This window comes from Ceratotherium simum, chromosome 18 (assembly GCF_057802395.1).
Source record: "Ceratotherium simum simum isolate JZ-2026a chromosome 18, ASM5780239v1, whole genome shotgun sequence".
Taxonomy (NCBI): Eukaryota; Metazoa; Chordata; class Mammalia; order Perissodactyla; family Rhinocerotidae; genus Ceratotherium; species Ceratotherium simum.
Genome location: NC_141917.1, coordinates 51,322,861 through 51,337,237, shown reverse-complemented (window position 1 = coordinate 51,337,237; position 14,377 = coordinate 51,322,861). Strand labels below are relative to the sequence as shown.

Here is a 14,377-nt window from a genome sequence, read left to right as displayed (position 1 = left end):
AAAACTTCTTATCAAAGTACAACATAAGTACAGAAATGAGTGCATGAGTGTTCAGCTGGCTGAATTTTCAGACTAGACATTACTGTGTAACCAGCACCCAGATCAAGTAACACAACTTTACCGGCACCCCAGAAACCCCTCAGACTCTTTTCTACTAACTACCTGCCTCCCCCGCCAAGGATAAACTACTATTCTGACTTCTAATGCATAGCTTATTTGTGCTTGTTTTGGTAATTAATATAAATGGAATCATGCAATATGAACTTTTCATGTCATTTCTTCTTTTACTCTACATTATGTTTGTGAAATTCATATCATCACATGTAATTGTGGTTCATTCTCCTTGTGGTATACTGTTGCATTTGTGACTATACCTTAATTCATTTATTTATTCTTCTGTTGATAGACTCTTAAATTGTTTATTAATGCCCAATTATTATCCTAGGCAAATTTATATTTAAGTTAACTTTGAATATTGTAACGTTAAATGAGCTTTTCTTGAGTTTTGGTCTTATCTCTTTTTTCCTTATTCCTTTAATAAGTTCACAAGAAATACTGTCTTGTCTTTTCTAGGATGATTGTAGAGTTGTCTTGGCAAAACAAGAAATTACAAGGTTACTAGAAACATTGCAAAAACAGCAGCAGCAGTTTACAGAGGTCGCAGATCACATTCAATTGGATGCCAGCATCCCTGTCACTTTTACCAAGGTAATGTACTGTACTTCATTTTTAGGTATGTTTTCTAACAAATCATGATTGTTTTACATTCTTTGATAATCAGCTTGAAGAGACACTAAGAAATTCATGAATCATAGGATTTAAAAAAAAACTTTTATCAGTGGAAAATAGAAAGTAGTAATGAATCTCCCTGTACCCATCACCCGCTTTAACAATTAAAAACTTTTTATTTTATGTACTCTTTTCCCTATTCCCCTTTCTACCTACAGTCTCTCAGCTTATTTTGAAACAAATCCCAACATATCATTTCATCCCAAGTTCATATTATTTCATCTATGAAATATTTTCGGGTGTATCTCTAAAAGGTAAGGACTCTCTTTAAAAACATAGCCAAAATACTGTTATCACACCTAAAAAATTTATTAATAAATCTCTAATATTACCCATTGTTCAGTTAATATTCAAATTTCCCAGATTATTAAAAAAATTGTTTTAATTTGTTTTTTTTTTGACAGAATCCAAACAAGGCCTGTACTTGGCACTTAGTTGATATATTTTGGTCTCTTTTAAAGTGGGTTTTCTGGCCGGCTCCGTGGCTTAGCGGTTAAGTGCGTGCGCTCCGCTGCCGGCGGCCCGGGTTCAGATCCCGGGTGCGCACCGAGGCACCGCTCCTCCAGCCATGCTGAGGCCGCGTCCCACATACAGCAACTAGAAGGATGTGCAGCTATGACAGACAACTATGTACTGGGGCTTTGGGGGAAAAATAAATAAATAAAATCTTTAAAAAAAAAAAAACAAAAAAAAATGGGTTTCCCCTAATTTAAAAAGGTTCATGTGTTCCATTTTGCTTTTTATTTTTAGGGACTGTTTTCTTCTCACATTTAATTTTGTTTTATAATTATGTGAAATATTTACATGGTCCAGAGTCAAATCTACAAAGCAAGGTTTATTCAGAGAAGTCAAGCTCTATCCCTGACCCCTCCATCCATTTCCTCCCTTCCCCATAGAAAACCATTAAGAATTTTTCCTTACTTTTGTTCATCATTTAAAAAAATATAGAGAAATATGTTTATATATTTGTATGCACATCCTCCACATTTAAAGGTAGACTACCTTACACACTTCTCCACCTTGCTCTTTTCACTTAAGTGTACATCCTGGAGATCACTCCATAGCAGTATGCAGTGACATTTTCTGTTCCTTTTTATAGCTGCAAGGTACTTTATTGTGAGGATGCACTACATTTTTTTTATTGTGGTAAAAAAATGAAATTTACCCTCTTATCCATTTTTAAGTGTATAGTTCAGTATTATTAAGTATACTTACATTGTGTAAAACAGATCTCCAGAAATTTTTCATCTTACAATACTGAAACTCTATACCTTATAAAAAAACTCCCCTTTTCTCTCCTCTCACCATTTGCTGGTAACCACCATTCTACTTTCTGTTTCTTTGAATTTGACTGCTTTAAATACCTCATATAAGTGGAATCCTACAGTATTTGTCTTTTTATAACTGGCTAATTTCATTTAGCATAATGTCCTCAAAGTTCATCCATGTTGTAGCATTTGACAGAATTTCCTTCTGTTTTAAGTCTAAATGATATTCCATTGTTTGTATATACCACATTTTGTTTATTAATCCATTGATGGACATTTGGGTTACTTCCTCTTGGCTATTGTGAATAGTGCTGCTATGAACATGGGTGTGCAAATACCTCTTTGAGACCTTGTTTTCAATTCTTTTATATATATATCCAGAAGTGGGAATACTGGATCATATGGTAGTTCTATTTTTAGTTCTCTGAGGAAATGCTGTACGGTTTTCCATAGTGGTTGCACCATATTATAATCCCACCAACAGTGCACAAGTGTTCCAATTTCTCCACATTTTCACCAGTACTTGTTATTTTCTGTTTCTGTTTTTGATAGTAGCCATCCTAATGGGTGTGAGGTGATATCTCATTGTGGTTTTGATTTGTATTTCTCTGATGACTAGAGATGTTGAACATCTTTTCATGCTTGTCAGTCATTTTATATCTTCTTTGGAGAACTTGTGCACAATTCCTTTGCCCATTTTTTAATCGAGTTATTTGATTTTTTGTTGTCGAGTTATAGGAGTTCTTTCTTTGTATATTCTAGATATGAATCCATTATCAGATATATGATTTGCAAATATTTTCTCCAATTGCATAGGTTGCTTCTTCACTCTTTTGAGAGTGTCCTTTGATTCACAAAAGTTTTTAAGATTGATACTGTCCCATTTGTCTAATTTTTGCTTTTGTTAACTGTGTTTTTGGTGTCATACCGAGGAAATCATTGCCAAATCCAATGTTATGAAGCTTTTCCCGTTTTCTTCTAGGAGTTTTAGTTTTGGGTCTCATGTTTAGGGCTTTAACCCATATATTTTATAATCCAAATATTTATAATTGTTATATCTTCTTCATAAATTTACCCTTTATCATTATATAATGACCCTCTTTATCTCTTATAACAGTTTCTGACTTAAGTCTATTTTATCTGATATTAAAGAGCCACCCCTGCACTCTTTTGAGTTTGATTTGCATGGAATATCTTTTTCTATCCTTTCACTTTCAACCTGTGTCTATCCTTAGATATAAAGTGAGTCTCCTATGGACAGCATATTGTTGGATCTTGTTTTTTTAATCCATTTAGTCAAACTATGTCTTTTAATTGAGGAGTTAAGTCCATTTCTATGTAAAGTTATTATTGATAGCTAAGGACTTACTATTGCCATTTTATTGTTTCCTGTATATCTTATAGCTTTTTTTCTCTCTCTTTTCCTTTTACTGCCTTCTTTTGTGTTTTATTGATTTCTTTGTAGTAACATGGTTTGATTCCCTTTTGTGATTCATTTCCTTTTGTGTATATTCTATGGATTTTTTTTGTGTGTTTACCATTGCGGTTATAGGCGTACCTCGTTTTATTGTGCTTCACTTTAATTGCGCTTTGCAGATAGTGCATTTTTTACAAGGCCCTCCAGCAGCAAAAAGATTACAACTCACCGAAGGATCAGATGATGGTTAGCATTTTTTAGCAATAAAGTATTTTTTCATACAATGCTATTGCACAGTTAATAGGTTACAGTATAGTGTAAACATAACTTTTATATGCACTGCAAACCAAAAAATTTGTGTAACTTGCTTTGAAATACTCGCTTTATTGTAGTGGTCTGGAGCTGAACCCACAATATCTCTGAGGTATGTCTGCACATAAAACATCTTTCTTATAACATTCTATTTTATTTTTTGTTTTTTTCAAGAAGGCTATTTTACTTTGGTCATTTGGAAATACATTCCTGAGGCCAGGAAGAGATACCCCTGGGGAAGGGAAAAACTAACATGCAGGGTTGTGGGCCCAGAGGGAGGTGGGGTGGGTTGGGGGGACACGGACAGCCTTGGCTGCAGAGAATGCCAGGGAGATGCGCACAGGGCAGGCCTGGCAGAAAACATTCTATTTTAAACGAATAACAATTTAACTTCAATTGCATAAAAAAACTCCCCTCTTTTACAGCTCCACCCCCTCCCCTTTACATCAATGATGTCACAAATTACATCTTTATATATTGTATACCTATTAACACAGGCTTATAGTATTTTTCATGTTTTTGTTATTTTAGTTCTATAAATAAATTTATGCACCAAAATCACAATAATAAAGGTTATTATTTGTCCATGTATTTACCTTTACCATTTTATGTTTTCATATGGTTTCCTGTTGTTGTCCAGTATCCTTTTGTTTCAACTTGAAGGAGCCCTTTATCATTTCTTGTAGAGCGGGTCTAGTGGTAATGACTCGCTCAGCTTTTGTTTTTCTGGGAAAGTCTTAACATTTCCTTCATTTTTGGAGGACAGTTTTGCCTTATGTAGCATTCTTGGTTGACAGCTTTTTTTCTTTCAGCACTTTGAATATATCATCCCACTCCCTTCTGGCCTGCAAAGTTTCTGCTGAGATATTGGCTGATAATCTTATGGAAGCTCCCTTGTATGTGATGAGTCACTTTTCTCTTGCTGTTTCAAGATTCTCTCTTTGTTTTTTTGTTTTGTTTTTTTTTTGTGAGGAAGATCGGCCCTGAGCTAACATCTGCCAATCCTCCTCTTTTTTTTTTTTTTCTGAGGAAGACTGGCCCTGGGCTAACATCCATGCCTATCTTCCTCTACTTTATATGCGACGCCACCACAGCATGGCTTGCCAAGCAGTGCATCCGTGCGCGCCTGGGATCCGAACCGGCGAACCCTGGGCTGCCGCAGCAGAGCGCGTGCACTTAACCGCTTGTGTCACCCGGCTGGCCCCTCTTTGTTTTTGACTTTTGACAGTTTGATTATAATGTGTCTCAGTGTGGGTCTCTTTGAGTTTATCCTGTTGGAATACATTGAGCTTCTAGAATTTTTATGTCCATTTTTCTCTTCAGATTGGGAAGCTTTCAGCCATTATTTCTTCAAATAAGCTGTCTGTGCCTTTCTTTCTTTCTTCTCCTTTTGGGACTCTCATGATGTTGGTTGGCTTATTAGTGTGCCATAAGTCCCTTAGGCTCTCTTCACGTTTTTTCTTTTTGTTCCTCTAACTTGATGATTTCAAACGACTTGTCTTTGAGTTTGCCGATTCTTTCTTCTGCCTGGTGAAGTCTGCTGTTGAAACTCTCTAGTGAACTTTTCAGTGCAGTTATTATATTTTCAGCTCTAGAATTTCTGTTTAGTTCTTTTTTGACGTTTCTCTCTGTTGATATTCTCATTTTGTCCATTCATCATTTTCCTGATTTTATTTACTTGTCTGTGTTTCTTTTAGCTCATTGAGCATCTCTCTGACAGTTAATTAAATTCTTTGTCCAGCAGCTCATAGATCTGAATTTCTTCAGGGTCAGTTTTTAGAATTTTATTTTGTTCCTTTGAATGGGCTGTGTTTCCCTGTTCCTTTATACACTTTGTGATCTTTTGTTGAGATTTAGGCATTTTTAAAAAGCAATCACTTCTCCCAATCTTTATGGACTAGCTTCATGCCTGGGAGGACTTCACTTATCAGCCCAGCTAGAGATTCTAGGACTTCTTAAACCTTTTGTGGGGATGTGTCTTCTCTGGGCTTGTGCGTGTGCTTTTTACCTGTCTCAGATTCCCTAAGCAGCTTGCCCTTATGTCTTCTCAAAGGCCAATAATCTCTTGCTCCCATGGGCTCTCTGCAGAACTACAGCTCTAACATGACATATCCTTGCCTCTGTTTCCAGTGGCTTTCAGACTCTACTGCCAGTCCCTAAGAGGTCCAAGTCAGGTGAAACAGAAACCAGTCTCTAGGGCAGCCCCCAGATAAGCCAGAACATTCCTCAGTCCACTCTTTTGTTTCTGTCCCAGGGAAGGAGTCTTGTATGGGAGTTTTCCTCTGGTTGCATCATGCTATGCCAGGTAGGGTAGGGGCACAGACAGGTGCACTGAATTCTGTGAATTTTCCTACCCTTTTTGCTGGAATCCCTTCCTGGTTTTATGTTGGCCTGGGTGCTGTAGCTTCTCAGCTGGTCTCTCGAGTTCTAGAGTTCTCACAGAGGTATTCTGATCCATATATTGTTTTATTTCTTAGGCTTAGGACTGGACTGAAGTGTAGATTTGGGAGCCATCCTTATATAGATGGTAATTGACGTGCATGGAGTAAATGAGACTATGTAGAATGAGAAGCAGGCCTCACAACGACTCTTAAGAATACCAGCATTTAGGGGGCTGGCCCAGTGGTGCAAGCAGTTCAGTGCGTGCGCTCCGCTGCGGTGGCCCGGGGTTTGCCTGTTCTGATCCTGGGCATGCACCGACTCACCGCTTGTTAAGCCATGCTGTGGCTGCGTCCCATATAAAGTAGAGGAAGATGGGCACGGATGTTAGCCCAGGGCCAGTCTTCCTCAGCAAAAAAGAGGAGGATTGGCATTGCGTGTTAGCTCAGGGCTGGTCCTCCTCACAAAAAAAAAAAAAAAAAAAAAAAAAAAAGAAATACCAGCATTTAAGAAGTGGATAAAAGGAAAATGAGAGGGAGCATCCAAAAAGGTGGGATGAAAACCAGGAAATTTTTGTATCATAAAAGCCAAGAAAAGAGTACTGAAATGAGGAAGCGAAATAATATCTGCTGACACTTATATAGCACTCATCATATGCCAGGAGCTGTTATAATTACTTTTACATGTATTTTACATGAAATCCTTTGTAAGTTTGGTACTATTTTTATCTTCATTTTATAGATGAAAGAAGTGAGGCAGTTAATATGCATCAATGTTAACTCATTAACTGACAAATGTACCACCTTTGTAATTTTTCTGTAAATCTAAATCTATTTTAAAATAAAAAGTTAATTAAAAAACAAAAAAAAAAGAAGTGAGGCAGAGAGGTCATGTAGCTAGTAATATATACAAGTATGTTTATTGCAGCATTATTTATAATGTCAAAAAATCAGAGGTGACCTAATATGTATCAGTTGGGATTGGTTAAATTGTGGTTCATGGAATATAATGAAGCAATTGAAAGAAAAAGGTAGGTCTGTATGTTTTGAAATGAAAGGATTCCATAATATACTGTTAAGTGTAGAAAGTTATTTTCAGTGTGTATGGGTTTTTTTTTTTTATTATTTTTTTTACAGTATATATTTGTGTGTGTGTGTATATAAACCAATGTGTGCATAGGAAAATGTCTGGGGGGTTATATATGAAATTGTTAACAGTGGATAATTCTGGGAAGTGAGCAGTTTTCATTTTTAATATATTGAAAATTCAATTGAGCTAGAAAATCTGGGAAAATTAAGTGGGTGTGTGCATTTTTAAAATTTACACAAAAACAATGTAGTCAGTTTTATTAAGGAGAGATGTAGCAACGAGGAGTGATTCATCTCTCTGAGAAGATGAAATTCAGGGTATTTTGGGAATATAACTCAGATTTCAAAGGGCTGAGGAATGAGTAGGAGATAAGGAAATAATTAACAGAAGTATTTTATATTAAAGTGTAAATGTTAATACTTTCTAATTCCATATCAAAATAAAAAGATTTAAAATTTTTTAAATTATAGGACAATAGAGTTCACATTGGACCAAAAATGGAAATTCGAGTTGTTACGTTAGGATTAGACGGTGCTGGAAAAACTACTATTTTGTTTAAGTTAAAACAGGATGAGTTCATGCAGCCTATTCCAACAATTGGTAAGTATGAGTATTGCTTTTTACTTCAATGGACATTTTATAGACAAACCCTAGTTTAAGCTGAGTTCTCAGGGTCTTATTTTATGCCAGTCTGGCATGGAGGTGGGCTCTTTTTTGGCTGTAAGACACCAGCATTTCAGAGAAAAAAATGCAAGATTCACTGGCTGTGGAATTGTAATGTGGATGGTGGGACACCTAGGAGTATTGGTGGGAGAGTTGGAAGGAATAAAGGATTGGTGACTCTGGCTGAGGGTTAGGGGTGATGGGGTGGTAGTCTTGCAAAGCTGGCAGGTACTTGGGTTTCAAGGTCTTAAGGACCCTGGTGGAGGTTTAGAGGGCTAACAGCTGTTACAGGTATACATTCCTCATGTAGTTTTATTAGGAGTGGAGTTGGTTGGACAGCAGTAGATATTGCTGTATGAAGATAATTTGTAAGTCACAATTATAAACGGGGTTGCCTGTGTTTGGTGTGTCACTCATTGTAAATATAAGTTCAGTATTAAAGTAACTTTTTTTAAAAACAGGTTTTAATGTGGAAACTGTAGAATATAAAAATCTAAAGTTCACTATTTGGGATGTAGGTGGAAAACACAAATTAAGACCATTGTGGAAACATTATTACCTCAATACCCAAGGTAAGAGTGAAAAATGACATCTTAATTTTTCAGATTTTCAGGATGCCAATTTTCAGTGCATTGATTTGTAGAGCTGATATTTAAGCATTGATTAAATACTTGACTATACCTTTAAATACTGGTAGCCAGTCCCACATTATTCAAAAAATGAAGGTGGAAAGACTGGGATCTGTACTTTGGTTTATTTCATAAAAAACCATAATTATAGAATAAAAACCATACTTAGATATGTAGGCAATTAAAAGTACTTACTTCTTGCTGTTCTTAATAAAATATATTATTAGTGTTCTTATGAGTTTGCTAGCAATATTGTGCTATGGAGTAGCATTTGTGGCGTATGGTTCTGCTGCTCTATTCAAGTCAATTCTACGTTTATCCCATTATAATGTATCAATAGCTCCATTCCTCATTTCATTCATAGTCAGCTGTTATCTGCAGAAGAACCTACAGTGGCTTGCTTTTGACCAAACTGTGTTCTATCACATATGTTCCATTTAGCATTTATTCACATTTGGGCCCCATTCTATGCTTTTGCCTCCTAGACTCAACATGAAGCTTGTGTTTATGCCACCTGTTCTGTATGTCATCCTACTTGCCACCTAGAAGAGAGACTAGATTATTTTTATTTTGGGATTTTAGTATAAACCAGTGATTAATGTGGAAAAAATGGGATTTTGAACCTGAGTAATGGCTGAAAGTCTGGGGATGTTTAGCTACTATAAGGTCGCTGGAAAGAGTTCAAAAGAGAATCAATTCAATAGATATTTATGAAGTTTCTGCTGTGTATTTTGAGTACAGTCTATGTGGAAGGTGCTTGCTAGACACCTAGAGAGAATACTTTGGAGAGAGAAAGATGGTGATTCATTTATTTTTAAAAGATTATCTTTTGGTAAAGGAAGTAGTAACCAGACAACAAGTAGCATCAGTAGGTAGATCATAAGAGGTACATTTTCATTCATTAAGAGAAACATATTAATTGATATACACAGCAATTTGTGTTTGGTAGAGCAAGTGTTGGAAATCCTGTTATAGATGGGGAAATGAAAGCTGAAAAGTTATGTGAACTACTTGAGATCATACTGTTAATTATTGCTAGGTGCTTCTGTAATCATAGGCAGCTTTTCTGTAAAAATAGTGATGGTAGATTAACTATTCATAATAAGGAGAGCATTAAAATATTTGGTCCATTTTCTAAAACTTAACAAGTGATTAATTGAATATTTTTGTCATCTTTTTTTGGTAGCTGTTGTATTTGTTGTTGATAGCAGTCATAGAGACAGAGTTAGTGAAGCACACAGTGAACTTGCAAAGTTGTTAACAGAAAAAGAACTCCGAGATGCTTTGCTCCTGATTTTTGCTAACAAACAGGTAACACATTTGTATTTCAGAATATTTATTTTAGTAGTTTTGTGCATTCCACGTCATAATGTAGCTGGAAAGATTTCAAAAGAGAAATAACTCAATAGATATTTAAGAAATTTCTGCTTTGTATTTTGAGTACAATCGATGTGGAAAGTGCTATGCTCAGTACCTTAGAGTATACAAAAAGAAATAAGGTAGTTGATGGTCACCAGAAACTTCTATGTATGTAAGTAAACATGTAAGTAAATATATATGAGATGCTAATACAAAAAAACTGCTAAGTAACTTCAATAATATTAACAAAGTGTTATGGTAAATTAGAGAGTAGTTCTAAAGGTGGCATCTTGTAAGATCTGTCAAAAGTAGGATTTGAGTTGAAATTATGATAAGAGTTGAAATTATGGATAAGATTTTGAGTCAGTATGTGAAGGAACGAACATTGCAGGCAGAGAATATAAAAGCATGAGTATTTTTAGGGAGTATCAAGCAGATCTATATGTGAGGGGCAGGTGGAGGATGAAGAAAATCTAGAATAACAGATGAGGCTATGTTGTGAAGGCCTGACAAGGCTAGACTGAGAAATTTAGGTTTTGTTATGTGAGCAAAGGAGAACCATGAAAAGGTTTTTGGACTAGTTGGTGATAATATCCTATCAGTGTTTTTAAGACTGTAATCCTGGGAGTAGAATGAGAATTACGCAGGGGCAAAGGACTAGAGACAGGGAGAAGCAGGAAATTGCTGCAGTAATTCAGGTGAGAGAGTTAACAAGATCCTGAAGTAGAGGAATAGAAGCAGACTTCATGGAAGCAGAGTTGTTAGAATTTGATGACCGAATGGGGAGGATGAATGACAGGGAGTTAGCTGAAGAACCCTAGATCTTGAGCCTAAGCTTCTAGGAGGATGAGAATGCTTTTAAGATGTAATAAGAAGGAAGAGTTGGATGAAGAATAAAGGATTTTACCCATAATAAATAAAAAAAAAAAGGCAAACTAAATTAAGAGTTGGTATACTTTGCTTTACTTATGATTAAAGACATGCAAATAAGACAAAGTGAAATACCATTTTCCACCTATCATATTGTTAAAGACAAAAATGTTTGATAATCCTCAGATGCACACTGTTGGTGTGGTTATTAAACTGAGACACTTTCTTGGAGGGCAATTTGGCAATACCTGTCAAAGTTTTAGACGCATACACCCTTTTACGCGGCAATTCTACCTCCAGTAATGTATCCTGCAAACTAATATCTTAAGGTTATCCGACAGCTAATTTTGCAAATGTATATATGTGAAAATATGTATATGTATGTATTTATGCACATGAGCACATGACTTTCATCTAAATATTTAGTGTAGGACTGGTTAAGAAAATTACGTTGCACCTTCACAGTGGAATGCAATTAAGATGTTAAAAATAATGCGGAAAATACGCTTGTCCTGATAATGGAAAGATATCTATCGTCAAGATGTGTGTAAAGTAAAAAACAAAAAAACTAGAATATGTTCCAGTTTATTTGCATGAATGTGCATGGAAATTTTCTGGAAAAATATTAAAGAAATAGTGGGGGTTGCTTCTGAGAAGTAGGGGTGTTTGGGGGTGTTTGGAGTGGGAGTGTAATAAGGCTCTTCATTATATAAACTTTGTATATATAAGCCATTTTTATGATATACATATGTTAATTTTTCTTGTAAGTTGTTGCCTTATAATGACTCAGGCTGTATCTTTTATTCAAGTTGCATGGCTTTTATTGATTTCATTGTAAGGCTGTTCCTACAAACTAGATATATTATAAATAAATAAATGGTTTTAACTCAAACTCTATCTTTTTCTATTCTTATTAATCTCAGAATAATTACTGAAAGGTGATTCCAGATTTTAACTTTAGGCTTCTGTTAGAATAGTACCAACAGAATTCCATATAAATAGTAATAATTAGAAAAATTATAATTTTGATGCACTGATTAAAAAAAATTCTGATGTCTATATATCTTTCAGGACGTTGCTGGAGCTCTGTCAGTAGAAGAAATCACCGAACTTCTCAGTCTCCATAAACTGTGCTGTGGCCGTAGCTGGTATATTCAGGGCTGTGATGCTCGAAGTGGTATGGGACTGTATGAAGGGTTGGACTGGCTCTCACGGCAACTCGTGGCTGCTGGAGTATTGGATGTTGCTTGATTTTAAATGTAGCACTTGTTTAAAGTTTTGTGGTTAAAAGTTATTTTGCACATAATATGTTGTAAGAAATTCTGCATCTCAAAGAGTTTAATTTAGGATGTGTATATAAAAGGAAATCTTGGATTGGTAATTCAGTACAATATTGCTTTTAAAAGAATTATTCTGCAGCAAAATTTAAGTATCTGATCGAGCAGATTAAATTGGATTAATAGAGAGAGGGATTTCTTGAGTATAAATTTTTTTTTAAATGTACATTTGTTATTTAAGTTTTTCAGATTATATGTGACCCATATATTGGGAAAGAAGTAGTCACAGAGAAAGGGTATGTGAAAGTTTATTCTTTCAATGAAAAAAGAATAGCCAGCTGAATGCCTAATGGAACCTCTGTGTGAAGCAAGTGAGGCACAGCTTCTTCAACTTGCCTTTTCACTGAATTGTGGCAGTATTTAGTAGCAAAAGCAGCAGTGACTCAATGAAATAGAATCCAAACTGCATCTTTGCGTAATAGGATTACTTTACTTTTATGTTCAGTATAACAGAACACCTTTAATGCTAAGAACTATAAACTACAGAAAATTAATATTTTATAGTGTTTTATTAAAACTTTCTCCTAAAGCATTTTGTATAAAACCCAGGGAGTCAGAATGAAATGTTGTCTAACTAGGCCTGATTGTCAGATTAGTACTAAACTGAAGAACAATTAATAATAAAACTGTGAAAGTCAGTTATGTTCTAGTTGATCTTCACCTATTGAAAGACCCATTTGTGGGGCTGAACCTGGATGTATTATTTCTTAGGTCAGGGCTCTAAATTGGTCCTTCTATTTTTCAACATATTTAAAGTACTTAAAAGTGTTTTTTTAAAAAATAATATCGCATCCTTAGTGGGAATGACCATAGGTAAAATGTAGTAAGTTACACATAGACAGGATTGGCTTTACATAAAAGATAGAGATCTAAGTGGAAAACTACCTTTACCTTACGAGAAATCATTTAAACAGTGAGAATGCTTATTACATCAATTACTTTAAAATTATTTCCCAAAATAAGTGCATTTATCTTGACAATAAAACGTGAACAGGGCTCTTGGTGATAAGGCCTGGAAAAGTTATTTAAGAGAAAGAATGTATCTAAGGAAACGAAGAAACATTCAAAAAGTTTATATCACATTTATTATGCAGTGTTGTAAAAGTTTAAAAATTTTGTGCTCATTACTGTTTTTCATTTTTTAAGGACACTTTCTTATTGTGGCAGTACGATTTATTATATTTAAATATAGCTAAATTGGATTTTATAGTTTTTTTTTTTAATGCTCTTTATACTTTGGGTTGAAGTTGAATCTTAAACTTTATTATTTGAACTGCTATGAGAACACTGATGTCTGATGACTTTTAGGTGGCACTGTTTTGGTTCCGTCTCTTCAAATGTACTTTTGTTTGTTTAAAAACAACAAAACTTACAAAACAAAGCATTAAAAAAAAAGTCCATCAGTGTTATGGGCAATGTGTAAATAAGTAAATATAATATTTCATCCTTTATTTTTCAAGTAAAAGTTCATGCTGTTACAAGTGTAGCTTGTGGGTATAAGTAATAATTCTGAATTAAATTATTTAATATTTGACTGGTTGCAATAACTGTGAAAAATAAAAAAGGTGTTATATTTGCCTGTGAGCCCTTGAAGTGTTTTCTCTTCTAGCTAATTGAAAAGAAGTCTAACACTAACATGTAAACTTACTTTCCTTGTAAATTATCAAGTTTATTTCACCAATTTTGCTAAACTTTGTAATTCACATTCTTAGCATATTACTAAACACAATTTAAAAATTGTGCTTAGACTTGATTATAATGTATATAATAGTAGTGTTGTGTGTGATTTTTGTTTTTTAAGAAATATTTTTCTCAGGCTCTTATTACTATTTGTGGTTGTAGTCCTTCACTAATTATTTTAATGTTAAGATTGTGCTAGTTCCCTCTGGGAAATGTCAATTTTAAGAATGAGTGAGACATTTTAAATACAATCTATTAGGATTTGCCTCCTAGCTCTGAATTTCTGTAATAAACCTAAATATTATTGTATGGTTTATGTAAAGCAGTTTTTCAAGTGTATAGCCCTGGTCTGTAATTCCGGAATGCTTTCTAATCACCAGAAGCCATTATTTGCATTACATATACGATCACTATAGACAGCAATAAAATGTTAAAATAATTTTAAAGAAGTCTTATCATTATTCTAAAAATTCTGTTTCTTGAACCATCTATCTAGTAGTATTGCTAGTAACCAATTAAAAAAGTCATATTTGTGCTGTGGTCAAGAGAGACAATAAAACAAAATGGGGTAAGGACTTACTTGCA

The 14,377-nt window shown here is 34.7% G+C and overlaps 1 protein-coding gene across 3 annotated transcripts in view; it reads left to right on the top strand.

Annotated features, from left to right (window-relative positions):
* TRIM23 (tripartite motif containing 23) overlaps positions 1-13,696 on the top strand; it is a 31,456-nt gene extending 17,760 nt beyond the window's left edge. Inside the window, exons 7-11 of one of the 3 annotated variants that reach the window (XM_004422873.3) lie at positions 574-708; positions 7,725-7,854; positions 8,379-8,489; positions 9,733-9,857; positions 11,847-13,696. In XM_004422873.3, the coding sequence (XP_004422930.1) occupies positions 574-708; positions 7,725-7,854; positions 8,379-8,489; positions 9,733-9,857; positions 11,847-12,026 (681 nt within the window). In that variant the 3' untranslated portion in view covers positions 12,027-13,696. The remainder of the gene's footprint in view (positions 1-573; positions 709-7,724; positions 7,855-8,378; positions 8,490-9,732; positions 9,858-11,846) is intronic. The other 2 variants (XM_014781665.2, XM_087443334.1) reach the window with 2 other exon arrangements.
* Positions 13,697-14,377: the final 681 nt, after the last annotated feature.